The 27,380-nt window shown below is 41.5% G+C and overlaps 1 protein-coding gene across 1 annotated transcript in view; it reads right to left on the reverse strand.

Moving 5' to 3' along the window:
• The window catches only part of mRpL12 (mitochondrial ribosomal protein L12), a 71,151-nt gene extending 44,123 nt beyond the window's left edge, over positions 1-27,028 (reverse strand). The window contains exons 1-3 of the mRNA XM_080274471.1: positions 26,883-27,028; positions 13,437-13,539; positions 9,224-9,385 (exon numbers count right to left, since the gene is read on the reverse strand). Coding sequence (XP_080130597.1) covers positions 9,224-9,385; positions 13,437-13,539; positions 26,883-26,956 — 339 coding nt within the window. The 5' untranslated portion in view covers positions 26,957-27,028. The remainder of the gene's footprint in view (positions 1-9,223; positions 9,386-13,436; positions 13,540-26,882) is intronic.
• Between the last annotated feature and the right edge of the window lie 352 nt (positions 27,029-27,380).

Here is a 27,380-nt window from a genome sequence, read left to right on the forward strand (position 1 = left end):
TCGTGAACACCGCAATCATGTCTCCCCTCTTTCTCCTTTCCTCTAAGGAAGGCAAATCCAGCTTTTCCAGCCTCTCTCTGTATGACAGATCTGCCAGACTGGGGACCATTTTGGTTGCTGTTCTTTGTATTCTCTCAATCTTGTTTATATCTTTCTTTTTGTGTGGGGACCACACTACCGCTGCATATTCTAACCTGGGGCGGATCATGGCCACTATCAATTTTTTCATCATCTCCTCATCCATATAATGAAATGCTACTCTTATGTTAGTCAGGAGTTTATAAGTCTCTCTAACTATCTTATTAATGTGCTTTTCAGGTGACAAACTATCTTGGGCCAGCACTCCTAAGTCTTTCTCTTCTCAAATTTTAGTGATTAATTCATTACCCAACAAATAATTCATTGATGGCCTCCTGGTACTTTTACCCATTTCCAATATTTTACATTTCTTAAATTTCATTTCCCACTTCTGGCTCCAATCATGTATCCTATCCAGATCCTCCTGCAGCATTTTACAACCCTCTTCAACCTCTATCTTCCTCAAGATCTTTACATCATCAGCAATCAGACTTGCATAACTGTTCACTCTACCTACCATATCATTTACGTAAATCAGGAACATTACTGGCGCCAACACCGAGCCTTGAGGACTCCACTTGTTACTTCCCTCCATCCAGACATCCTATCCTTTATTACTGTCCTCATTTGTCTGTCTCTCAAAAAGTCTCTCATCCATTCCAGGAGTTTCCCCTTCAGTCCTCCTATATATTTTAGTTTCCACATTAGTCTCTTATGAGGTACCTTGTCAAAGGCCTTCTTTAAGTCTAAGTACACACAATCCACCCAACCATCTCTCTCCTGTACCACGTCAATCGCTCTTGAATAAAAGCTCAACAAGTTAGAAACACATGACCTTCCACTTCTGAATCCAAACTGACATTCAGCCAAAATATTCATCTCTTCTAGATATTTTATCCATCTGTCTTTCAGGATTCTCTCACACAATTTTGCGACCATGCTGGTTAGAGACATTGGTCTATAATTCAGGGGTTCTTCCCTGTTTCCTCCCTTATAAATTGGTACCACATTTGCCCTCTTCCATTCTTGTGGCACTTTCCCCTCTTCCAAAGAACACATGATTAAACTGTGAATTTTATCTGCCAGTTGTTCTCTGCATTCCTTCAGTACCCAATTGGAAATTCCATCAGGTCCTGGGGCTTTCCTTACATCTTGAGTTTCCAATAATCTGTACACTTCCTGTCCCTCCACTTTTATATCTTTTATCACCGGTACATTTCTAGTTACTCCCTCCCCTTCCACAAACTCTTTTTCATTAGTGAAAACTGATTGGAAACATTTGTTCATTATTTCAGCTTGCATTGCTGCATCTTTATAGACCTCTCCTTCTACTTTCAATTTAGTGATTCCTTCCCTCTGTTTCAATTTGCCATTAACAAATCTATAGAACAATTTGGGTTCATCCTTGCATTTGTCTATTATACCTTTTTCAAAATTCCTTTCTTCTTCTCTACATATTCTTGTGTAATAATTTCTAGTTCTTTTATATTCTTCCTTTGTTCTGGTGTTGCCCCTCTTTCTCCAGTTGTTCCACGCCTTATCTCTTTCTTTTTTTGCTATCATACACCTTCTATTAAACCACTCCTTTTTCCTGTTTTCTTTCCCTCTTACTCTTGGTACAAATTTTTCCACTCCCAAATTGTAGAGGTCTAGAAAGATATCCCACTTCTTTTGTATCTCCCTTGTTTCTCTGAATTTTCTCCAATCCGCATTTTCAAAAAAGTTTCTCGGTCCTGTGAAATTAGCTTTCCCAAAGTTGTATCTTCCCTGTCTATGAAGCTTGTCTCTTAGCTCGACGTTCCCTATTATCATCTAGAACTCAATGACCACATGATCACTTTTTCCTATAGGACATATATTTCAATGATTCTATTACATCGAGTTCTTTGGTAAACAGTAAATTTAACTTTGCTGGTGTGTCCTCACCTCAGAACTGTGTCTCTTCTCTGACCCACTGCGTCATCACATTATTCATTATTATATTTAATAATATAGTGCCCCACGAGTCCTCGCTGCCTCCTGAGTCCAATTCCTCCCAGTTCACCTCTTTACAGTTAAAGTCACCCACCAAAATTATATTATTGCTTTTCTCAATTATTTTTTGTAAATAGCTAGCCATATCTGACAACATCTCATGGTATTCGTCATCATTTCATGCTCTCGTCTTAGGGGGAACATACACTACCGCCATATTTCTCTTGACTTTCTCTCCAGTTTCTAATTTCATATATATCACTTCAGCCCTGCCTTCCCCATTTCCACGGTATCTACATTTATGTTGTTCTTCACTGCTAGCATCACTCCTCCTCCCGTTTTTTCTTTTCAGTCTCCTCTCCACAGATTGTATTTACCATCTCCCAAATGAGCATCAATATCCTCTCTTAATTTGGTCTCTACAAAGCACATGACATCAGGTTCATATTCTCTCAAGAAATCATTAATTTCAAGCCTGGCCGATATTAAACCATCAATATTAGTGTACATCACCTTTAAATTATTTTTCATGTTTTTTATACCCTCTTCTCTGCGTCAGTACCACTTCCTCAATTTCTAATCTTTCACAGCTATCCCCCTTAGTTTCCTTCGCTTCTATTTCCTTATATACCACTTCCTTACATTCATATCCAATACTCTCCAAAAAAAAGTACTACATTCTTCCTCTGTCCTCTTATCATTTTTTTCCTTTGCTTGATCCTTCCATGATTTTAAAACTTCTCTTTCTTCTTCATTTAAATCTTTTCTTATTATAATATTTTCCATTCCAGCCTCTTTGCTTAATTTCCAGGTCATTTTGAGTATATCATTTACTAAACTTTCTGATGTCAACTTGACTCTCATTGGTCTTGTTTCCCCTTTCTTATAAGGCCCTATCCTCCTTACTTCCTCAATTTCTTTTACCCACTTGTCTCCTTTGAGGTCAATTTTGCCCAATATACCTCTCACCAGGTTCGTGTCTCTCTCGAGTCTCACGAATCTAACCTTTTCTTCCTCCTCCCTGTTTTCAAATATTACCACGCATCTGTTCCTTTCTACAGTTTCTCTCACTATTTTCTCTTTTTTTTTTCAGTATTTTCACTACATTTTCTTCCATCTTTTTCTTGTTCATTTCCCTTTCTTCCTGGATGATTTCTCTTACGCTGACCACTTCATTCTGTTCTTCTTCTACGTGTGCCCACTTTGCCTTATGTTCTTCTAATACACTACTCACCCTCTCTGTTTTATTAGTACTCTCTTCTAATTTCCTCCTCAATTCAACAATTTCTCGCTTCAAATTTCTGATTTCTTCATTCGCCATCTCATTGGACTGGATCAGACTCTGTATAGTAATTTCCGTATTCTCAGACACGTCCTTTAACACTAAATTCTCCACTTTCTTTTCAAGTTCACTAATCCTCATTATCAATGTTTTAACCAGATCCATGATATTAGTATTTCTATCAAATCCTGGAAATTCGAGTCCCTCAGTGATTACATTTTCGGCCATGTTGGATGTTGGTTACTGTAGCAAAAACAGCTGTTACCGAAAATACTACAAAACATTCATGTATATTCTTCCCAATAAATCTTTACATTTTTGGTAGTCTATATTAACTTACAATATTTTAAACTTAAAACAAAACCATAGGAGACAGGATTAACATAATTCCTGGAAACTACTTAAGGTATGCAGACTGGGCCTGGGAGCTGTTGGGAGACACGTCCGTCCATTGTGGCTGTGTGTGTGTGTGTGTGTGTGTGTGTGTGTGTGTGTGTGTGTGTGTGTGTGTGTGTGCACGTGCGTGTGTGTGTGTGTTAGCACAATAACTTTGCAACCGCTCAAGATATCATCACAAAATTTTACAGGTATGGCAGGTGGGGACACTCACCATCCACTCATTTGATGTAGTGCTGCTCTCAGGTGTCTGCCCTTTCCTCTCCTTCCTTCTTTCTCCTTCCTTTTCTGTCTTTCTTTACTTTGTTCTCTCCTCGTCCTGCCTATGGGTGACTTTACGCTCCCTCTTTTGTCCATCTTTCCTTCATTCTTTCCTGTTCCTTTTGCCTGTGGGTGGCTCTACACTGAAAGACAAGCCGAATGGTTTCCTGTACACCAGGAAACCATTTACTATGCTGGGTGGTAACCATATAACCAAATTATGGCATCTGGTGGTTTAGTGGGTAATGTGGCATTCCAGTAGGATTGAGCCGGTGAAGGTTTATATCCAAGGGGTGGTAGGAGTTATTGCTCACGTAATGCCACTCAGGGATGAGTGAGGCTGGTCACTCTCATCTTAAATGTCAGGACCAACTTGCCTAGCCCCAGGCTCCTACGCTCCTCGTGGGGCAATGTAGGATTGGATGATGATGATGATGTGTCGTAAGGAAAAAAAAAATTGATTACAGGTTTGAAATTGGTGAAAGTAGGTCAAGGTCTGTGTGTCTGTTAGCACAATAACTTCACAACTACTTAAGACATCATCACAAAATTTTGCAGGTGTGTAGCAGTGATGAAAATCTCCTACGTGTTCGAAATTGGTGAAAGTAGGTCAAGGTCTGTGTGTCTGCTACCACTATATCTTCGCAACCATTGAAGATATCAAAAAATTTTATGGAGGGGCAGTAGGGATGAAAATCTCCAAGGAGTTCAAAATTAGTGAAAGAAGGACAAGGTCAAGGCCATATCGCAGGCCACGCTAGGTATGTATCGGCTCATGGCTAGTGTGATTCCCCCTTTGGGGGGGTGGGGGACTGTAGTTAAATTTTGGGGCGAATCCAGTTCCAGATCCAGGTTCTATGCACCTTGCACAAGTTAAGTTCTCAATGAATTTCAATGAAATTTTGTGGAAGGGCGGGCCATGGTTAAAAAATTCATTTTTTTGTTCATTCATTGCCAGACGCCACGTATCCCAAACGGGGTGGTCAAGGGCTCAGAGTTAATTTTTTTACAGGGAGGGGCACTAATCCTCCACCAACCCCACACACGTAGGGAGAACGTTATGCCAACAGCATCTGGTGTTCCCAGGTGGTCACCCATCCAAGTACTAACCAGACCCAACGTTGCTTAAAAAATGAATTGATTAAATTTGGGGGCGGACCCGGATCTGGAACCAGCAATGGCGAAGGTATGCACTGTCTGAGTGCTTTCTAGTTAAAATAAGTGTTGCCCCTAACTTCTCATTACATGCACCAAAGTCAGATAATCTTCTCATCATAATGGATGGTAGCACAACATAATCGAAAAGTCTAAGGCAAACAAGGCAACCTTCCATCATCACATTTTGAAAATGACAGAAACTTGTGCAATTATTTTTTGATATATAGTAAACTGTTAACATATGTGCTACAATTCAATTAGCAGATAAGAAGTTATGGGCACCACTCAAGAAATTATGGGTACCACTTACTTTAATGACGACCAGAATTGTCAGTACTTGAGATTTTGATACAATAATAACTAAACAGAGAACAGGTCATGGGCTCAATACCCCAAAACCACCACATATTAAGATAGTGGTTGCCCTAACCAACACCCAACATCATTCTTTTGGCATACACATTCCATAAAATAAGTGTCCCCTTCATCATGATTACATGATAATACTTATCTGACTACAACAGACAATCCTATATAAGTTATGAATGACCTCAGGATGGCAGGGGTTTTTCAGTACTATTATGGAACACTCCAACAATAAATCTACCAAGTAAAATTGTACCAAAAATGAGCAAAACAAAATAATCAGACGTCATCATACTTGAGGGTGTGGAGTCTCAATGCACGTGCAAAGAACAAATGAGTCCAACCTCCAACAATCAGAGGGTGGAATTTTAAGGGGCAGAAAACAACGAAAAATATGCATCAGTGAAGAGCATCACATTACCACAAAGAAACATATGCATGGATAATGTATGTGGGGGGGTGGGAGGAGGCCTATGTCTGGGTGTCGGGGGGGCAGTGAGTAGATGTGGAAGGGGGTTGGTCAGAGCTGGATGCAGCACTCTGGAAAAAAGTGGCAGTTTCTTTCTGGACTTACATGTATGAACTCTTGATAACTCATTGCCAAACCTTCCACAATTTATCACCCACTTCCTCTTTTCATCAAAATGATTCTATGAAAGCATTTATGTATGATACCTAATACTTGTAACACGCTGTCATACTTCATTTTTTATCAATATTCAATGGTCTGTGAAAATACGTGGACATACACACCACACGCCTCTTCCTACCCAGAATCCGTGCCATGTGTGTGTGTGTGTGTGTGTGTGCATTCGTGGGTGCCTGCATGCGTGCATACATGTGTACATGTATGTAATTTATTCACCGGGTCAGTCAGGATCACGTGATGTTTGTAACAATCAGCTTTTTACCCTCTCGGAAGAGAGCTGAGAGCTCACATAGTCTGATCTAAGGGCAAAGCCTTGACCTTCACATATGCATACACCCATCCCCTAGCTCATAGGTGACATTGCCCACACGCTTCATCAGTGAAACTTTTCACATCCCGAGCAAGGAGCGAACCCGTCTGAACAGATGCTAGGTGATAGCGTTACCACTGAGCCGGCGAGCGGTATGTGTGCGTGTGTGCATAAACGCGCAGTCGCAGGAAGCCTACTGGGCCTATTGCCATCATAAGTAGGACATTTGGGAAACTGAACCAGCACACTAATACAGTAAAACCTCAATATAATGGACTTCAATAGACCAGAATTTGCTTTTATCAGACTCGAGGAGCTACCAGACTAAATTCTTATGTATCAGAAAAAGTCTGATAAAGCCAGAAGCAGTCCGGACTGCCTGACCACTTCAGCTATGTTCACCACAATAAGGTAAGTAAGACGTTTTTATCAGTTTAATTATATCCAGCTCAATCCTGCATCATCCTTAAACATACTCGGGGTTTCATTCTCTCGAGATTTATCTTGGAAAGATCATATTACATCTCTTGTAAAATCTGCTTCCAAGAGATCAGGTGTGCTAAGCTGACTCTGTATCTTCTTTATCCCTGCATAGTTGTTGACTTTATACACGAGTTTTATTCGTCCGCGTAGAGTACAACTCTCAAGTATGAGGAGGCTCCCCACATACAGCTCTTCTCAACAGGGTGGAGTCAAACACTTTTTCTCATTCATTCTCCTCCTCTTGCTGACTCCCTTCAACTTCTGTCTCTTCGCTGCACTGTTGCATCTTTATCTCTCTTCTATCACTACTTCTAAGGTCACTGCTCCTCTGAACTGTCTGCTTGCATCCCTCCACCAATATGAAAGGCATGTGGCACACGTCTAGCAACGAACTCTCATCCCTTTTCTGTCCAACTCTCTAATGCAAGAGTTAACTGTTACTCCCAGTCCTTCATGTATGCAACAGGCCAGCTCTAGAACTGTCTCCCTCTGTCTGTATTTCCTACCTCCTCTGATCTCCAGTCTTTCAAACGCTGTGTGGTCAGGCACCTCAAAATGAACGGATCATGGCTTTGGCTCTCTGTTGTACTGTTTTTGCTTTTTCTTGAAGGGAATGGTTTGCAGGCTCCTGGCCTTTGGTTCTTCTTCCTTGCATAAAAAACAACCATAACCCAATTCTGCATATTCACAAAAAAGCATCATAAAAGCATTTAATACAGGTGGCTTTAAAAGTGTAAGGTGTAAAAACAGTAACATGCGTATTCAGCTCCTATGATTCTCTACTCTCCCTATTGTGACCCATACATTGTATAAGTTAACAAGTTCCAAGATAATACAGCAATACTTTATCCACACAAATAGCATCATAAATTGGGGGAAAGAGTCAAATTTGTTTTACAGGTAGCAATGGAACTATCTTTGAATCCAGTGAGGTTCAATACCTTCTTCCAAGCAACACAAATTTTGCAGCAAAAGAGTGCATGGTTTCTAAATAATCTTCATACAGTATTTCAGCATTTACATGACAGTAACTCCTCACTTCAGTGCCCCCTCAACATACCTTTTTTCTTTTGCTATTAGGTAAGTCTTCACTTCAGTACGTTTTGTTTTTTGTTTTGTTTTTAAAGGCTCCAACATGCTTGCATGCGTCAGCCTTGGTCACCTAATGGTGGCTCTTCATGCTGCACAATCTATTGCAGCCTCCCTGTTCAGTCCCTTAACCCTGAGGTCACACTTAATGACCTCGTCCCATGTCTTTCTCGGTTTACCCTCATAACCCCATCCCCAATATTAACACTTCTCACCTTCCTCACCCAATTATCATCCCCCATCCTCTCCACATGCCCAAACCATCTCAATCTACCTCTCTTCATCACAACACCAATACACTCCAGTCCCATCCTACCTCTCAACTCTTCCATCATAAACCCAGCCCCCCCAGACCTTGGACGCAGGGACACACTACACATCTACCTAATCATTGTCATTTCTGTACGTCTGAGCCTGCGAATATCCTCCTCCTTTACTGCCCAGGTCTCACTACCATACAGCATTACACTCCTAACACCCCTTACACCCCTTAGCACATACGGAGAGTCCTCTCAATGTCAGGAAAGGCAAGAGCTCCCTGAACTTATACCAACCACTTCTCACCCTAGCCACAGAGCTAGCTCCAGCCCCACCTCCAGCACACAACATGTCTCCCAAATAACAAAACTCTTTCACACACTCAAGAGATTCACCAGCAAGTTCAATCCTTTTACGCCTGACAATCTCCATCTGCTCTCCCCGACACGTCGCACAAATAAAATCAGCATTATCTCGCAGTCTACCTCTGATACCACTACATCTCTTGTGCACCCATTTATCACAAACACCTCACAAGATGGAATTACTTCCCACGTCCTTGTGGCAAACTGCGCATGGCCACTCTCCCTCGTCTTTGACAGTACCGCCACCAACCCTAGATATCATCACTTCTGTTTTATCTGCATTTACCCTTATGCCCTTGTGCCCCATACAATCTCTCCACTTCCTAAATCTTTCCTCCACCTCCCTTTCAGTACTTCCCACACATAGACTTTTTTTCTTTTGCTATTAGGTCTGCAGTAAATTACTGAAAATTCGCCTAACAAAGTTCCAATGCTACCTTTGCCCTTCCAGTTTTACCATACAAGTACAGTACTTGTATGCCCAAATGTCTCAATCCCCCACAACCATTCCATTAGCCCTACTCATGGCTCAACAAGTCTAATCTGTCCCTTACCTGTGCAGCAGCAGCTGGCACCCCTGCAGCTACCCCAAATGCCATAGCTGGGGCATCAGGAATATTTAGGGTCTTTTTCAGGAGTTCATTAAGGTCAGCAACCTCGATCAGTGTCAACTGGGATATCTCTTTTACAATAGATTGGATCTTTTCAGGATAAACCTGTGGAGATTGCGAGAGATTAGAGGGGTATTTGATTTAAAAAAAAAAAAAAAAAAAAAAAAAAAAGTGACAGGGTGCAGGAAAACAGAAAAGCAGAGCAATGATGGAGAAAAATAGAAAACTAAAAACTGGAAAATGAGAAGGAAGATGAGAATGGAGGATGGTGGACTGCAGGAGGAGGGGAGGTTCGGCCTAGAGTCCACTGGATTCACATCCAGTTGAGACTGGGACAACAATAATATGAATCTGGAGAAACCTTATGGAGGAATAAACAAACAAGGAATGTGGGCAGTGCTGAGACGTGAAATAGATAGGAAACAGTCAAATGCTGTTTATGTATGAGCTTTTTTGTTTCAACATTGGACTGAAGCAGGAAAGAGTCATGAACCTGCTGTTGTTTAAGGTAACCATCTTCAATTTCGAAGAAAAAAATTAAAAATTTTGAATATTATGAAAAAATTCCACAAAGTTCTGGCATCCTTCCTCTGTTTCTGTGTGAAGTGATATCATCTTCAGAAATGTACAAGTGTTTTAAAACTGCATTTTTGTACACCCATATCATGCACTCAAGTGGAACTTCAGTGCCCCTACACGCATCATGATACCAGCTCTGTGCAAAATTTACAAAAAAATACCATTATTATTTGTTGCTAAATCGTCAACTAAATACTCCTCCTTTCAACATCTGGCATTTTTTTAGTCTCAGCTGTATACTCAGTGTAGCCAGAGGCACGAGAGAGAGAAAGAGTGTGTTGCTCAGTGCTCCATGACCTGACAACTTTGATGGTCTTTCTCAGAGAGAGAGTATGTTTTTAACTTTTAAATTCTATTAGCTCCTAAACTAATACAGCTATAGAAAAAATAAAGGTACCACTGGAAAGCCCATAAAATTTACTATAAACCTGCTCATGGAATGTTTGTATAATGATAAGTTTGGTGTAGAGAGCTTGCCAAGCATCCAGGATATTGGTACAATAGGAAACTCAGATTTTCATCAAAATAAAAAAAAAATCACTGACACTCTTCTAATGCAAATGTCATAAAACATATCAGAGAATCTATAAAGCAACTCTTAATGATTAGTTTGCTACACAACAAGACAAATTTTATGCATTACTTTAGGAACCTGTTAATTTCTTAGATAATTTTAAAAAAAAAAAAAAAAAAAAAAAAAAAAAAAAAAAAAAAAAACCAGATTTGATGAAATTTATACACAAACAATCCCTCATATTGGTCAATAACTGATGTAAATTGCAGCCTCCTAGTTCTAACAGTTTAGGAGCAACACATCGAAAGAGACGATGGCCTTAATATACAAATGGATGGTGTTATAACAGAAATACAAGGTATGTTTTTGGATGCTGGAGTATCCCTAGTAAGAGGGTAGGGTTTTGAAATTGCCTAAACTGCTGTTTGCTGATGACAAGGTTCTGCTAAGTCAAGATGAGTGGGAGCTAAGCATGTGGAGGGTGGGGAGGGGGGGGGTGGAATCAAGAATGAATGTAGCTTTTTTTTTTTTTCTTTTCTTTTCTTTTTTAATGACTGAAGTCAGGAATGTGTAGTGAGGCTGAGGAATCAGGATATGAAGAATGTAAGTGCTTTCAAACGCTTTACCTACATAGTGTGATTAGCAAAATGAGAGTTCAGAAGATCAAGTGTAAGAAATGGTACAGAAGGGATGGAGAGTTACAGGTACATATACTGAGAGTGGTGACAAGGAACAGGGCAATGAGCATGGAGGAAAGGAAGCTGTTGCACAACAGTATGGTCGTTTGCACACTAACCAATGGCCGTGAAGTCTGGACTTTGCTGAAAGGACACAGACCAAGACTGAGAGGAGTTGAAATTATTTATCAAAGGTGCATGTGGAGTTGCATGGAATGGCAGAAAGACAGTGAGATTTGGGAGTACTGTGGTGCTGATGTGAGTATGCAGGAAAGTGTTAGGAGTACCCTGAGAAGGTCGGCCATGTGGAACAAGGGAAAGACTTGACTAAATGTCAAAAGAGGTGTAGGGGTGGTAGGGGAGATCAAAGGTGAGGTGGAGGGAATTAGTGGAGATGTAAATGAGCAGTGTGAGATGGAGGGAGGTAAGACTGATGCTGAAAGACAGGGAGACATGGAGGTAACTGGCTCACAGCCATCCCCTCACAGATAAGGGCACCTGGCTATAGACATACCAGACAGATTGACATATCAATCATACCCACCCCAAGCATAACCATGATAACAGAATGATGACAATGAAAACTGGTACAGAGGAGGGTGAGTACCATATCATAATCTGGCATATTAATTCTCCTAATCTGGCATTTTAATTCTCTGGGAATGGGAAGCATTAGTGTGATTATCTGTGGGCAATTCTGGAACATTAGAGATTTTGGATGGATGTGGTAGCTGCTGGTATAAGGTTTTGTGAATTAAGCATCCTAACTATCTGGAGGGTTTTAAGATATAATGTTTGGCTGAATTTCTAGTAATCTAAGGTGGTAGTTGAAGCGATGGTAGGGAGTTGTATCTGTGAGCCTGAATCCCAAAGAGCTGGGATGCTTAATACACAAAACCTGATACACTGATCATATATTGCCATCAGGAGCATAGTTAGTCAGTCACCCACCTTGAAATGTTCAGGTCTAAAACAGCCCAAACTCTTGCCCGTACATCACACAACTCACAAGAGATAATGTGGGACTGCCTGTTTTGCTCTTTGTGTTTCTGAGGTTAAACAGGAAATTTCAGATCACTGGTGTGGTGGTTATGTACTTGTGTATCTAATACAGTGGGGTGGCTGTGCATACATAACCTGTGCAAATTATATCCTGTGTCAAGGAACATATCAGAATGAAGTTATAACAATTTTCATTACCCCCTTTATGAAGCAATCTCATAACCCCCTCTAGTACAATGATGTCTTCTTTGTTATACTGTACTTGCTTCTCAAAATTTCTTTCAGCTGACATGAGATCTCTTGTGATGAACAAGTTGAGAGTATTTTTGGTAACTGGTATTGGGGAGTTGCTATGGTCAATAATTGTCATCTCATTATTCTGTGACTAACTTTGTATATTTTGAAGTTTTCCTCATTCATAAATTACATTGATGGATAAACCTGAACTCCTGTTTGATACAGTAATTAAGTTATTAGCCTCTCCACAGAGAGATGTCTCCTGAAAACTTAATAAACTATCTGGTGGTGACAAGAATAAAAAATATATTTAAAATGATGGATTTGATGATGATACTTCTAACCCATTCACTACCAAGTATTTTCCCTGAATTTAATATCATCGTCTAACAGCAGCATAATAAATAAATATATATCAGTATAATAAATAAATAAATAAACTAAATGAAGGGGAACACAGCAAAAGGATCCATCCACTGTCCAATCCTTTAATCCCTGGTCAGGAATGGAAGAGTTTAGGGCTTCGCCACTTACAAGCGTTATTATGAGGCAAGAGGTTACAGAAAAAGTTATGCTAAAGGAAAGAAAAAGTCTATACTGTATGGACTGAAAAAAATGATTACTAATTCACTACAAGATATCCCCCAAGCTGAATAAAACTGCCTGGCAGCTGTAAATTATAGTGAAGGCCTCTGTGGGGATTGTCTCAAACTAACACTATTTAGTTCACTAGGAACAACATCACAGAACAACAGCATGAATATTGAGAGACATACTAATGGGGGTACGAACAACAAAATAGTCACCCAGAGGCATGGATATAAGAGGATATTATCATAATGATAGGTTTACAGACAGAGTACATTTTGATTTATCATAAAATGTTGGGTAACAAACATCTGATATGCAATTCATGTCCAATGCAGACTGAGGTAATGTGTTCCCTCCATGAGAAGCTGGTGGGAAAATTTGGGAAGACACACCAAGAATGAGATGGAATGATGGTGAAGTGCGTGAAAAAGGGAGAGATCAAAGTGATGACAGAGTGTTTTTATTGTTGTCAACCCTAACCTCTGGGATTAGGTATCAGGCAATAATTTTTCTGAAGTGCCCATCCATGAATTTAATGTCCAGAATGCCACCTTACCTTTGGGGCACCCTCTGCTGTGGGAATGGTGAGGGGTTCAGTGGTGGCATGGCGTCTGTGACTCACCAGCGGCAGTGCAGACATCGGGGACCTCACATTGTGTCTGTGGCAATTGTAACACAATTAATAGAAAGTACTGTAATTCAAATGCCATCCATGTATAATTAAAGAGAGAAAGACCAAGAATGGGGTGGAAAACTAAGCATACATAGACACATTTAAATAACGCAATGTTCCATACCTGAATGGATCTGCTTTGTCTTTTCACCTGATGGCAATTTTCAAAGCTGCATGGTCTCCTGCAATATTCTAGTGTCCCCCAACTCAAAGGCTCCCTCTCAGGTCATCATCCTACATTTACTTTAGTCTGTCTGTTCCGTGTTCAGGTCTGTACAGTTAATCCCCCAATTATTCTTAGACACTGTCTACATCCAAATCACCACAGCTTACCTATGTGATACACCTTACTAGCACTTCCATTGTCCCAAACATTCTCTTAAATTTGCAAGCATTATTCTCTCCCAAGGTGTGGCACTACTGTGCACAACCATCTCACTTTTCTCACATCATTGTGCTTAAGTCTGCAAGCAAATCTTCCTTCCTCATTATCAATATTACACTACTATAAAGCATTATGTTGCCCAAACACAAATTAAAGATTCATTTTGATTGTGCGAAGAGTTGCTTTCATTGTCAGTAAGAAAAACAGGCAATTCTGACTCTCATGACTGAAATAACTTTTACACTACCAGGTTCCATTAAATGTACCCCCTACATAGCAAAATTCATTAACATAATCAAGAGTCATATCTACTACTTCAGTCTCCTGTATGTCTGGGTCGGCCACACAATCTCCCTTGTACAGTATTTGGAACTCATAATAAAGTAATCCCCTTATGGCACCAGCATCCACCCTCCACATACTGCACAAGGTGGAGTTACTACCAACCCTTTTCTTGGGAATGGAACAAAGCCACGATTCACTACCCACTAACAAGCATATGTCCACTCAGCTAATCATACTCTTGTCTGTCCCATCTGTACTCTCAACCTCTAGACTGCATACTCTCCTTTTACTTCTTAAATTTTGCCCACAGTAAGGAAGACTGCTTGGAGAATGGCTGGGGAGAAAGTATATTGCCAGTAACTGTGATTTTTTCAAGGTACAGGTAATGGGTGTGGATAGACCCAGTGCATGCAAGGAATCATTTGTGGGAAATGTCCCAGAAATCCTGGATAAGCAGAGTTGTATCAGTGCATTGGAATAAGGCAGTGACTATGCCACTGTCAACAACTTATATGGAATAAGCCTACTGAGTATTATGTGAAAAGTATATGGAAGACTAATGACAAAGACATGACAGTATCAGAATGTTTGGTGAATGATGAACAGGCTATTTCCCAGAGTAGCAGGGGATGATTAATTTTATCTGCTCTGAAAGGTTTCATACATTCTTGTATGTTATTTTCTCAGCACAAGGGATAATGAAAAACCAAAGGTTTCAGGCCTGCAAGAGAGAGAGAGAGAGAGAGAGAGAGAAATGAATTTCCAGAGCTAGGCAACTTAAGCTATATACCCCCACTAGGTAACAGGAGGGCACTACCCCCTCGCACGGCAGCCGCGGGACGCGGCTTGAACTCACAACCCCCTAGCCCCATGCTCATTGCTCTACCTCTAAGTCATGCCCCCAAAGAGAGAGAGAGAGAGAGAGAGAGAACTGAGCTTGGGTGATAATGGTAACTGCCAGCTGGTGAATTCTGGAGGGTAAACTATACTATGTAAAGGTTTGGTTAACACTTTCATGGCAACTGAAACACTCAAGATATTACATAATAATCTGTTCCCAGACAATACAGGGAGGGAAACTCTTTGCTAGTAACAACAGTTAAGGGAAAGCTTTGTGATACAACTTCTTCAGCCCCTTCATATTTTTCTGTTTACTGTTTATGCATAAAAACTTGGTAAGTAATGGCTATATGGATACTGTACTGCTAAATCTGCAAATGCACCTGTGTTTGTTTCATTACTTTATGAGAAAATTTCTTAAATTTATGCTGTTTGAGAGTAAAGGCAATCTCCAATATCTGAAGGGCTTTGGTTCATTATAGTTAGTTCAGACAGTGGGTTTTCAGATACTGAGGTGGTTAAAACACTGGTTATATGGGGTTATATCAAGTGACCATAGATAACTTTTGCATGACTTTAGTATTGTTACCGATATGATGCAATGAACCGATATACAGTACTGTACTGTATCGCCAATATTTGCATTTTATGATACCAAACTGATACTGATATTTATTGTCTATATCAGGATATTGGATCTGAATGGAAGAAACATTAAAATGACTTTTACTGAAGATTTTGTTCACTGTTTTGCTTGACTGTGTGTCATTACCTTGATGCTGTTTTGCTGCTTAATGAAGTCTTAACAAAAGCATTAAAGGTTCAGAAAAATAAATGGGTGAGTGGGGAAGGAGAAAAGAAACAGAAGGAAAAGAACTGAAAGCTGAGAGCAGCAAGCTGAGTGAGGTATACTGTGTACTGGTGATAAGTGTGTGGGTTTATGTACGTAAATAGTGTGCACACAGTCAAAATAAGCACAAACTGCCTGCACCCAATAGTTATCATATTCTTTATTTAGTTCTAATAATTACAGTCACTCTCCTCACTGTAGTCAAGATAAAGAAGTGATTTACTGCATACAGTAAGAAAGAAAAGAGTAAATGAGGGTAATATGGGAAAAGTAACATTTAAGACAAGGAGATGAGCGACATTTGGTAACGTGCTTTGTAAGATACTAATGTTTGCTTCTTTCCTTCCATCCCCTTGTTTTCCTTTCCTTGTCCTTCTGCCTACGGGTAACTTTACACTCCTTCTTCTGTATGTCTTTCCTTCATTCTTTCCTCTTCCTTCTGCCTGTGGGTGACTCTACACTGAGTGACAAGCCAAATGGTTTCCTGTACACCAGGAAATCATATACTGTACTACGCTGGGTGGTAACCATATAACCAAATTTTGGCGCCTGGTGGTTAGTGGATAATTATTACACTCCAGTTGGATTGAGCCAGTGAAGGTTTATATCCAAGGAGTGGTTGGGGTTGATCGCTCATGTAATGCCACTCAGGGATGAGTGCTGTTGGTAACTCTCATCTTAAATGTTGGGACCAACTGCCTAGCCCCACGGTCCTATGCTCCGCATGGGGCAATGTAGGATTGGATGATGGATGGATGGATGGACTAAGTGTTCTCAATTCTCCAACTTAAATTCTTTCCATTCCTTCTGGCACCTTGCCAAAAACCTTTCTAACAAGTTTACCTCATCATCCTTCCTTCCTCTTTTCTACTATGATGGTTCAGTTGCTATTTATTCTACTGCTAAAGCAGATCTCTTCGCTCAGAATAATCTCCTCCAATTCCACCTTAGACGATTCCAGTGCTGTTCCCTCATCACTTCCCTCCCTTGACTTCCTCATAGCTGACATTAGAATTTCTTCGACTGGTGTATTTTCTGCCATCACTGGCCTCAATACTAACAAAGCATATGGGCCTGATGGGGTCCCTCCTGTTGTCCTCAAGAACTGTGCTTCTGTGCTTACACTCTGCCTAGGTAAACTCTTTCGCCTTTGTCTATCAACCTGTACTTTTTCTTCTTGCTAGAAGGTTGCTCTCAATCAGCCAGTCCCAAAAAAGAGTGACCATTCCCAACCCTCCAACTATCACCCAATTGCTTTAACATCATGTATCTCAAAAGTTTTCGAGTCTATTCTTAACAGAAAAAATTTTAGAGCATCCTTCCTATCATTATCTTCTTTCTGATTGTCAGTAAGGGTTCTGTCAGGGACGCTCCACTGGCAATCTTCTCACCTACCTAAATAAATAAACTAAATGAAGGGGAATACAGCAAAAGGATCTATCCACTGTCCAATCCTTTATTCCCTGGTCAGGAATGGAAGAGTTTAGGGCTTTGCTACTTACAAGCGTTATTATGAGGCAAGAGGTTACGGAAAAAGTTATGCTAAAGGAAAGAAATGAAAAAAAAAATCTATACTGTATGGACTGAAACAAAATGATTACTAATTCACTCCTTCCACAGGAGTACCCACTAATGTTTAATAACATCCAGCTCAATCCTGCATCATCCTTAAACATACCTGGGGTTTCATTCTCTCAGGATTTATCTTAGAAAGATCATATTACATCTCTTGTAAAATTTGCTTCCAAGAGACAGGTGTGCTAAGCCAACTCCATACCTTCTTTACCCCTGCACAGTTGTTGACTTTATACATGGGTTTTATTCGCCCCTGTGTAGAGTACAACTCGTGTGGGGAGGCTCCCCACATACAGCTCATCTCAATAGGGTGGAGTCAAAGGCATTTCGTCTCATTAACTCTCCTCCTCTTACTGGCTCCCTTCAACCTCCGTCTCTTCGCCGCACTGTTGCAACTTTATCTCTTTTCTGTTGCTACTTCAATGGTTGCTGCTCCTCTGAACTGTCTGCCTGCATCCCTCCACTTCTATGACAGGCGCATAGCACCCATCTAGCAGAAAACTCTCATCCCTTTACTGTCCAACTCTCTAATGCAAGAGTTAACCGTTACTACCAGGCCTTCCTTTATGCAACAGGTCAACTCTGGAACTATCTCCTTCCGTCTGTATTTCCTACTTCCTATAATTGTCACGAGTTGGCGCAATTCTCTAGCTAAATAAACTTGTGACATTGAACTTTGTGGGAAACCGCGAATTCTAGTGGAATCCCAGTAAGTATCACTCAGTCAACTGCCACGTATTCACCCGATCAGGAGTGTTTTTAGAACAATTTTTCACCATTTCATAAGTGATCGTCATTGCGCGCCACATTAGCGCTTCCGCTAAGTGATTTGTTATGGGCGTGTTTCGCTCACTTTCTTTGTGTTAGCCGTTAGCAAGTGCGGCCCGACACTGCCTCTCTCTCACAATTTGAATTTAGTCAGGATTGAAGTGCCGTGAGACCAGGTCGTTCTTCAGCGGGTTCCTGAAATCTCCACATAGCGTGAATCGGCGAGAGGTTCAGCATGGCAGCGTCCTTCCTCAGCAACGACGCCCAGTTTCCGCTTAGCCCACTTTACTGACCAGTATTTTCTATTTGTTTTTTCTAGGCTTAAGAGTTCAGCTTTTGAGTGAGCGAGTGAGTGTATTCTCTTTGTTATTTTGAATTCATTTTGAAACATGTAACATAAATTTAATTCACTGTAATTAATAAATTCACAGTTCTTTTCTCTTGAGTTTAATGTAATGTAAACTCGTGTTTTATTTCTCGATGTCCTTCCTGTCGTTTGGTACCATTCTTTGAAGGCATGGTTCACTGTCCAGATCTTCAAATACTGGTTCCACCGCCATTTCATCAAGGAGGTCATCCATTACCAGAGGGAGAAACTGGGAATCCCACACGACCAGGTAAAGGCCCTCCTTCTCCTCGACAATGCACCTCCTCACCCGTGTGACAAGGACTTGGTGGCTGAGAATGGGCACATTAGGTGCATGTTTCTGCCACCTAATACGACTGCTCTCATCCAACCAATGGACCAAGGAGTGATCGTGGCAACGAAGAGGCTGTACCGACGGAAGTTCCTAGAAGAGGTGATGGTTGTTCTCGAGGACGAGGACAAACGCAGGGAGGGACGGGACACGCGAGGCCAGCGGACTTTGGAAAACCTTCGCTGCTTCAACATCATCTGCCATTTACAACTGGGCCAGTGCATGGAAGGAAGTCCCTGTCAAGACTCTAGAAAATGGTTGGTCTCGTCTGCTTCTCGGAACGGATGTGGAGCACAATTTCCTAGGTTTTGACGTGGATGACTTCCATGCACGTCTACGTGCGCATGGGGACGATGTTGATGTGGACGAAGTGCTTGAGTGGTTGGATGATGACGAGGGCGATCCTGGGTATCAGGCCATGTCTGATATTGAGATTGCATCTTCAGTTGCAGCTGTCAATACCCAGCTTGAAGATTCCGACGAGGACAGCGACGATGATGCGAACTCCTCTCAGTGTGACACTATTCCAGCCATTCCCAAGCTGAGTGCACTCCAGGAACACATAGAGTTTGATCTCGACTACCTGGAACACCCGGACCACGACAGGGAGATGGAGCCCTAGGGACTTGTGGAGGAAGTGCGTGCTTTCAGGCAGAGCATCATTAACCCCTTCTTTACCGACCCCTCCCTCCAATGTAAACACTACGTTTACCCCCCATACCGACCTGATAGCTCCCCCTCCCGTGGTGTGAGGGGTAGTGTATATTTTTTGCCACGTCGAAACTATTCAATCTTTGTGATTTATTTGTATACTGATGATCATATAAACCCAGCATGATGATGGTAATAAAAAAAGATTATAAAATAAATCACTACGGTAAATAAGTTTACAAATCTCATGCTGAAGTTCTGTTACCCTGGTAACTACTGTACAAACTGGCTTGAAAAAAATGTCCTGCACAGATGGATGGCTTATTTATTTACCTTATAAGCTAAGCATTAAGTGTGTGGACACACGTGATGGGGATGGACCCACTTGCTGCCGAGAGTGCAGCATTGCTAAGCTCGCTACTAATTTCCTCCTCCTCCTCACTCACACCAACCTCGCTATCATTTTCAGGATCACAGTCATCTACTGACACATCAGACACTGCTGCATCATCATCTGATACATCTAAATAAGTATCCTCACAAGGAATAAACTCGTCACTATTGGAATCCGCCAGAGACGCCATGAGAAAACAATATCCTGTACACCCTCTCTCGTGGTCAAGTACGTGGTAACTGACTCTCTTAGGCAGGCCAAGGGGTGTAAATTTTGCCGTGTCAGCAGAAAATATAGTACGGTACGATATCTGTAGTAGAAATTATAAATAAAATAATGATTGGTCTAAAAGAGGTTACATCACAGATGAGTGATCAAGCCATTGGTGCCACCGCAACTCAGTCATGATGTATCTTATGACGTCAGAATTCGTCAGAACTTGGTCACAGTCTTTGTTGTCAAAACACAGAGCTGTTGCTAACACGAGGTCCTCAGAAACAGCCTTACCAGGCTACCCTGAGGCCCATAAGCTGCCATTCATTAGAGTAGGAGTTCTTAACCTGGGGTCCATGGACCCATGGGATACAGGGGATCCGTGAAGGTCAGAATAATTGAGAACAATTTAGCGAGATTGCGTGATGCCAGTTGGCATCATTAACTAAAAACAAACAAACAAACTTGAAGTCTTTAAGAATTCTGGTGTTCGATGACACAAGCCTACCCTCGTCTGGCAAAGCGAGCTACTGGTGCTCTGATTCCGTTTGCAACTACATATCTTTGTGAGTCAGGGATTTCAGCGCTTGTTTCTATCAAAATGAAAAGTCGAAATCAACTGGATGTCATCGATGACATGCATGTTGCCTTGTCAAAGAACATTCCACAATTTCATCATATTCAAGCCAAACAGCAATAACAACTCTCACTGAAGTGAACTTTTGAGCAGACTTAAAGTTTTGTTTTGTTTAATTTGCTCAAGTTGGATGTATTTTATTTTTTCAAGTGGCTATCAGTTTCTGCATGAAAAAGAGTGAGAAACAAAATCCTTTGTAAAGACTGATTTATACTTTGTGATAAGCTGCGTGAGGTAGTTTTCAATAAAATAAAGTACATTCATTGCATGCAAAATGCTGCGTTTGTGCTTATGTGCATTTTTGAAGGGAAGGGGTTCATAGCGTTCACCAGATTCTCGAAGGGGTCCGTGACTCAAAAAAGGCTAAGAACCACTGCATTAGAGGGTGTACCAATGTACCACGGTAGCGGTTCCGGTGTCTCATGGGTGTTTACAGGCTATGCACGGGGGTACATCAAAACACATTTTTGGTAAAGAAGAGGTTAATCGCCAAAATCGTCGTTCCTTGCGTCAATCAACCATTGACAGCTTTTTCAGACTCATGACCCCCGCTGTGCCCAGCCCTGGCTCCACTCCATTGCCTCCCCAAGACAGGCCCTCATCCTCCGAGCCACAGCCCAGCACATCAGGCACGGTGGAGTCACCACTTGACATGAGTTTGCACCTGTCTTCAGAGTTGTCTGCAGTGGGTACTCCATCTCCACGACCCCGCGACGCACCCCAAGGCCACCTGCATCAGCTACTCTCAGACTCTGACAGTGATTAAACGGCAAGAACTTCTCCACTAGACCACATGGGAATTTACAGTGTTGTGCAGTGGGGGAAAAAAAAAAAAAAAGTGCATAGTGTCAAGAAATTAGAATTCTGAGTGCAAAGACTTGAGTGCAGAGTGCAACACTGATTTTACCAACTTTCAATGGAGTGCAAATTAACTGCTGTAGAGTGTGTTATGTTTAGAAAATGGATTTATGAGTGCAAAGACTTTAAGTGCAGAGTGCAACACTTACTAAGGTACAATGGAGCGCCGGTAAGACTTGAGTGCGCAGTGTTAACAGAATGGAATTCTGAGTGCAAATGACTAAGTTCAGTGCAAGACTTCATGTACAGTGTACTGCAGATGCTTCAGGTACTCCTTTTTACTGTCAGAGTCTGAGAGGAGGTGGGTTATTCATCGAGATGGCCAGGGACTTGTTGTAAGTACAGTACCCAGAATGTTTCATATTGTACTGTATTTTCCATACTTACCTCTAAAACCTCATTTCACTCTTTTATGTCCCTTATTGGTGTGAATAGGGTCTTAAGTGCTATGCATGTGCAGCAGGGAGGAGTTTTTCTGAGTTAGGCTAGGTTAGGGTCCATAACTACCAGTCCATGAGCCAGGGACTTGTTGTAAGTACCCAGAATGTTTAATATTGTATAAACTCATCTCTAAAACCTCATTCTTTGGTTCTTTTGCATTTATTTCAGTCTTTTATGTCCCTTATTGGTGTGATTTGGGTCTTAAATAGGTGCTATGCATGTCCAGAGGGAGTTGTATAGGTGTTTTTCTGAGTTAGGGTCCATAAGTACAAGTCCGGGAGGCAGGGGCCCACTATCCGGACGGAACCACTTTCCGGATATGCCTTTGGCTCTGTTACATCGGAGAGTGGAGGGATTACTGTATATGTATAACTTGGGCCATGAGTGCCCAATATTTTTTTTGACATTTTTAAAAAACTTCTAAAGTGTCCGAAGTTTGGCCAGTGTGTCCAGAGACAGGTGCTATTAGCCATTCTCATGTTTAAAGGGCAAATTCCTGGATGTCTGAAGTTTGGAAGAGCTGTCTAAAGTTAGGAAAATTGTTCCTAACTTTGGACACTTGGAAAAAAAAAAAAAAAAAAGTTTAGCGCGGATTTTTTTTTTTTTTTTTTTTTTTTTTTTTTTTTTTTAAATGGATTCAGTAGATACTGCCCCTGGCTACCACATGACACCAACAGGGATAAAATTGCCCCATTTTACACAGAGTTATTCATTAAAACACACAATACTGGGTAAGTGTTCGAAATTAGGGTGTTTTACGCCCATCTCAACAGTTACTTCAAGAAACAAGGGATGAGGCTATGGCACACCTAATGTCTGACTTGGCTCATATCTCTGACTGGGGTAAAAATAATATGGTTGTCTTTAATGCTTCTAAGACTCAGTTCTTACACCTATCAACCCGACAAAATCTTCCACAGGTATACCCACTAATGTTTAATAATATTCAGATTAATCCTGCATCATCCTTGAACATGCTTGGGGTTTCATTTACTCGGGACTTATCTTGGAAAGATCATATTGCATCTCTTGTAAAATCTGCTTCCAAGAGATTGGGTGTGCTAAGCCGACTCCGCTCTTTCTTTACCCCTGCACAATTGTTGACTCTATACAGGGGTTTTATCCGCCCCTGTGTGGAGTACAACTCTCATGTGTGGGGAGGCTCCCCACATACAGCTCTTCTCAATAGGGTGGAGTCAAAGGCTTTTCGTCTCATTAACTCTCCTCCTCTTACTGACTCCCTTCAACCTCTGTCTCTTCGCCGCACTGTTGCATCTTTATCTCTTTTCTATCGCTACTTTAATGGTCACTGCTCCTCTGAACTGTCTGCTTGCATTCCTCCACCTCTACGACGGGCGCGTAGCACCCGTCTGGCAGCAAACTCTCATCCCTTTTCTGTCCAACTCTCTAATGCAAGAGTTAACCGTTACTCCCAGTCTTTCATTCATGCAACAGGTCAGCTCTGGAACTGTCTCCCTCTGTCTGTATTTCCTCCTGCCTATGATCTCCAGTCTTTCAAACGCAGTGTGTCCAGGCATCTCAAAATGATCGGATCTTGAATTTGGCTCTCTATTGTATTTTGTTTTTCTCTTGGAGGGAACTGTTACTGCGGGCTCATGGCCTTTGGTTCCTTCTTCCTCGCATAAAAAAAAAAAAAAAAAAAAAAAAAAAACTCGGACGTGGATGTGAAGCTTGGACGTTGTTGGAGGGACACAAGTCAAGAGTGAGAGCAGTGGAAACGAGTTATTTGAGAGGAGCCTCTGGAGAGACAGACTGACAAATGAGGAGGTGAAGGAGCATTGTGGTGTTGATGTGGATGTGATAGGAAGCATTAGGAGAAACACACTGAGGTGGTCTGGCTATGTGGAGAGGATGGACAGTGAGAGACTAAAGAGGAAAGTGTATGTGAGTGTGGTGGAGGGGGAGAGAGGGAGGGGAAAGCCAAGGATGAGATGGAGGGATGGAGTGGAGAGGTATATGAGAGAGGGGGGCGTGAACTGGGAGCAGGGCAGTGAAATGGCGGGGGACAAGGTGACATGGAGGTGATTTGTTTGTGGCCACCCCGTATAAGGGATTACGGCATCTGGCAATAGATAGATAGACAGATAGATTACAGCACTCTCATCTGTGTGGGGCTCGAACCCACCTCAGCACTGCGGGTCTCAAGGATGTGTGCACATCATGTAAGTTTGGTAAGGTCAATTCAAGCCCACACAGAGGAAGGTACTTTAATGGCTCGGTTATTAAACCCTGTCATTTATACACATTAGTTAAATTGGGGAAAGCCCCTGGAATTGATGGAGTGTGTGGTGAAATGTTGAAGCATGGGGGAGAGATAGTAGTAGAATGGATGTGGAAGATGTGCAGATTGGCCTGGGAGGAAGGTAGAGTCCCGGAGGATTGGAAGTCAGGTATAATTATTCCCTTGTACAAAGGAAAAGGGGAAAAAGAAGTGTGTGGTAATCATAGGGGCATTTGTCTTCTTAGTATAAGAGGAAAAGTGTACGGTAGGATACTTAGTGTACGGTAGGATACTTATTGACAGAGTTAGAGAAAGAACAGAGGAATTAGTTGGAGAAGAACAGGGAGGCTTTAGGAAGGGAAGAGGTTGTGTTGATCAGATATTCATTCTTAGATCTTTAGTGGAAAAGTTTCTAGAGAAGGGAAAGAAGTTATATGCGGCCTTCATGGATTTAGACAAAGCATATGACAGGGTGGATAGACAAGGATTGTGGAAAGTATTAGGAATATATGGAGTACATGGGAAGTTGCTGAATGCTGTCAAGGGTATGTATGAGGGTACTAAGGTTGCAGTAGGCGTGGATAGCGAACTGAGTGAGTTTTTCTATTTGAAGGTTTGGTTGAAACAGGGATGTGTAATGTCTCCATAGTTGTTCAATCTGTGTATGGATGGGGTAATAAAAGAGGTACAAGGTAGGGTAGTGGATGTTGGAGTGGCCCTGGTGAGAGAGGATAGTGTTTGGAAACTCCCTGTACTGTTGTTTGCAGATGATACTGTGGTGTTAAGTGAAGACGAAGGAGAGCTGCAAGGCTTGGTGGATGACTTTGGGAGAGTGTGTAAGAAACGGAATCTAAAGGTGAATGTAGGGAAGAGTAAAGTGAAGGTCTTTGAGAGAGGTGAAGTCAGTGAATGTACAGCGAGGTTGGATGGTGAGGAATTGGAAAATGTGAGTATGTTTAAGTACTTGGGTAGTGTGATGAGTAAGGATGGAGGTTTGGAGGGTGAAGTGCTTGAAAGGGTACAGCAGGGAAGAAAAGTTGCTGGTTCTTTGAAAGCAGTGATAAGAAACAGGGAAGTGAGCATGGAAGTGAAAAAGTTACTACATTACAGTATTGTGATACCAACTCTAACGTATGGAAGTGAAGCTTGGACATTATTGGAAGGACACAAGTCAAGAGTGAGAGCAATGGAAATGAGTTATTTAAGAGGAGCCTGCGGAGTCACATGGAGAGAGAGACTGACGAATGAGGATATAAAGGAGCGTTGTGGTGTGGATGTGGATGTGATAGGAAGCATTATGAGGAACACACTGAGGTGGTTTGGCCATGTGGAGAGGATGGAGGGTGAAAGACTGACGAAGAGAGTGTATGTGAGTGAGGTGGAGGGGGGAAGAGGGAGGGGGGGGCCGAGGATGAGATGGAGGGATGGGGTGAAGAGGTATATGAGAGAGAGGGGTGTGAGTTGGGAGCAGGGCAGTGAAATGGCAGGGGACAGGGTGACGTGGAGGCGATTTGTTTGTGGCCACCCCAAACGAGATTGAGGCATCTGGCAATAGATAGACAGATACTGTAGATAGATAGTTTATTATCCAGTTAGAAAAAAAAAAAAAATAAGGATTGCACATATCTGAGGATTTGGCAATTATTATATTTCTATGACAATTTCTGGTAATTTCAGTATTAAAGTTTCACTGCACATTCTCAAACCTACCATGAAAACCAGTTCCTTCAATCCTAAGCTTATCCTTTTTCAGCCCTAACCTTTGGGGGGGGGTTGTGGATTTTACACTTAGGCCTAGGTGTTGTAAGCTTCAATTGTCATGTCAAAAGTATGGCTGTACACAATACTGGTAACTTAATTTCTTGACATTTTCCTATCACCAGTTATATGTAATGGCTGTACTGCTGACTGGTGCAACGACCCACGTTATTTAACTCTGCAATTCAGTGACCCATTACTAATTTTAGGTACCGTACTTTATACTTTTAGTTACTTATCAGTTCTGCTAATTTTGGGTTGCTGCTGTGGTACATATAACCCCTCCTGTCCCAAAACATCTACTCAGAATTAAACAATTTCGAAACAATAAAATAAGTCAATTTGGCAATGCGGATAGGAGTCCGGTAGCCTATACAGTATTGCATAATTTTGAACCTTCATTACGGCAAAAACTTCTTCAATGCTCTTAACCAGTTAAAAAGATTCGTGAGTTACATGGGAGAATGGGTACCGGGTATTACTGCACTCTGGGACAATCTTTTTTGGTAGGGAGCTACTACTTACCTCGACGCAGATTAAGGCGAGAGTCCTAGGTTAAGTTTGGCAAGGTTTGGTTACCGTAATATTTGGGTTGGTTAGGTTAGGGTAGGATTTCGTCTTCCAAAGAGGTGTTGTCCGAAACAGCAAATTTACCCAATGGGTTATTGGAGAATAAGCAGACCGAACACATGAGAGGATATTGTGGACGATCATATAAGCTATCCTCAATTTACCTCATCATACACGTTAGGGCGCTGTAGTTGCTGGCAGCCACACTCCTCAAAGCCTGCATGGTTACGATGTGCATAGAAATCAATTGCCGATAGTCCAAACTTTGGGTAAACACAAAATTCTCTCTGATGTAATTAGTCTTCACCGAAGAGTGCCGGCTCGGGGAGGTTTCGGCTTTCCATAATTCGGCGTTTAATTTTCTTATGTAGTTATGTTCTCGTCCCGAGATATTCGTGAGTTAGAAATATTATTTTATTTTGGCTCATTATTGTAAAAGTAAGACAAGAAGTTTTATTTACTATTATTTTCTTTTCAGGTTACACAGCCGAATTGGTATTGCGGAATCTATGAATTATATTTATTATATGTTTCAATAAAATTTAAATCGGAGATCCAGATTCGCGGCACCGATCACACTTTAATACTTAACACAGCTCTTCACAACAGATAATGCATGCGTATTCGGCCCTGTTAATTTCCCCATATCGTTCTCATTTCTC

Source organism: Coenobita brevimanus, chromosome 57 (assembly GCF_032717465.1).
Source record: "Coenobita brevimanus isolate Jiangsu-jjx chromosome 57, ASM3271746v2, whole genome shotgun sequence".
Taxonomy (NCBI): Eukaryota; Metazoa; Arthropoda; class Malacostraca; order Decapoda; family Coenobitidae; genus Coenobita; species Coenobita brevimanus.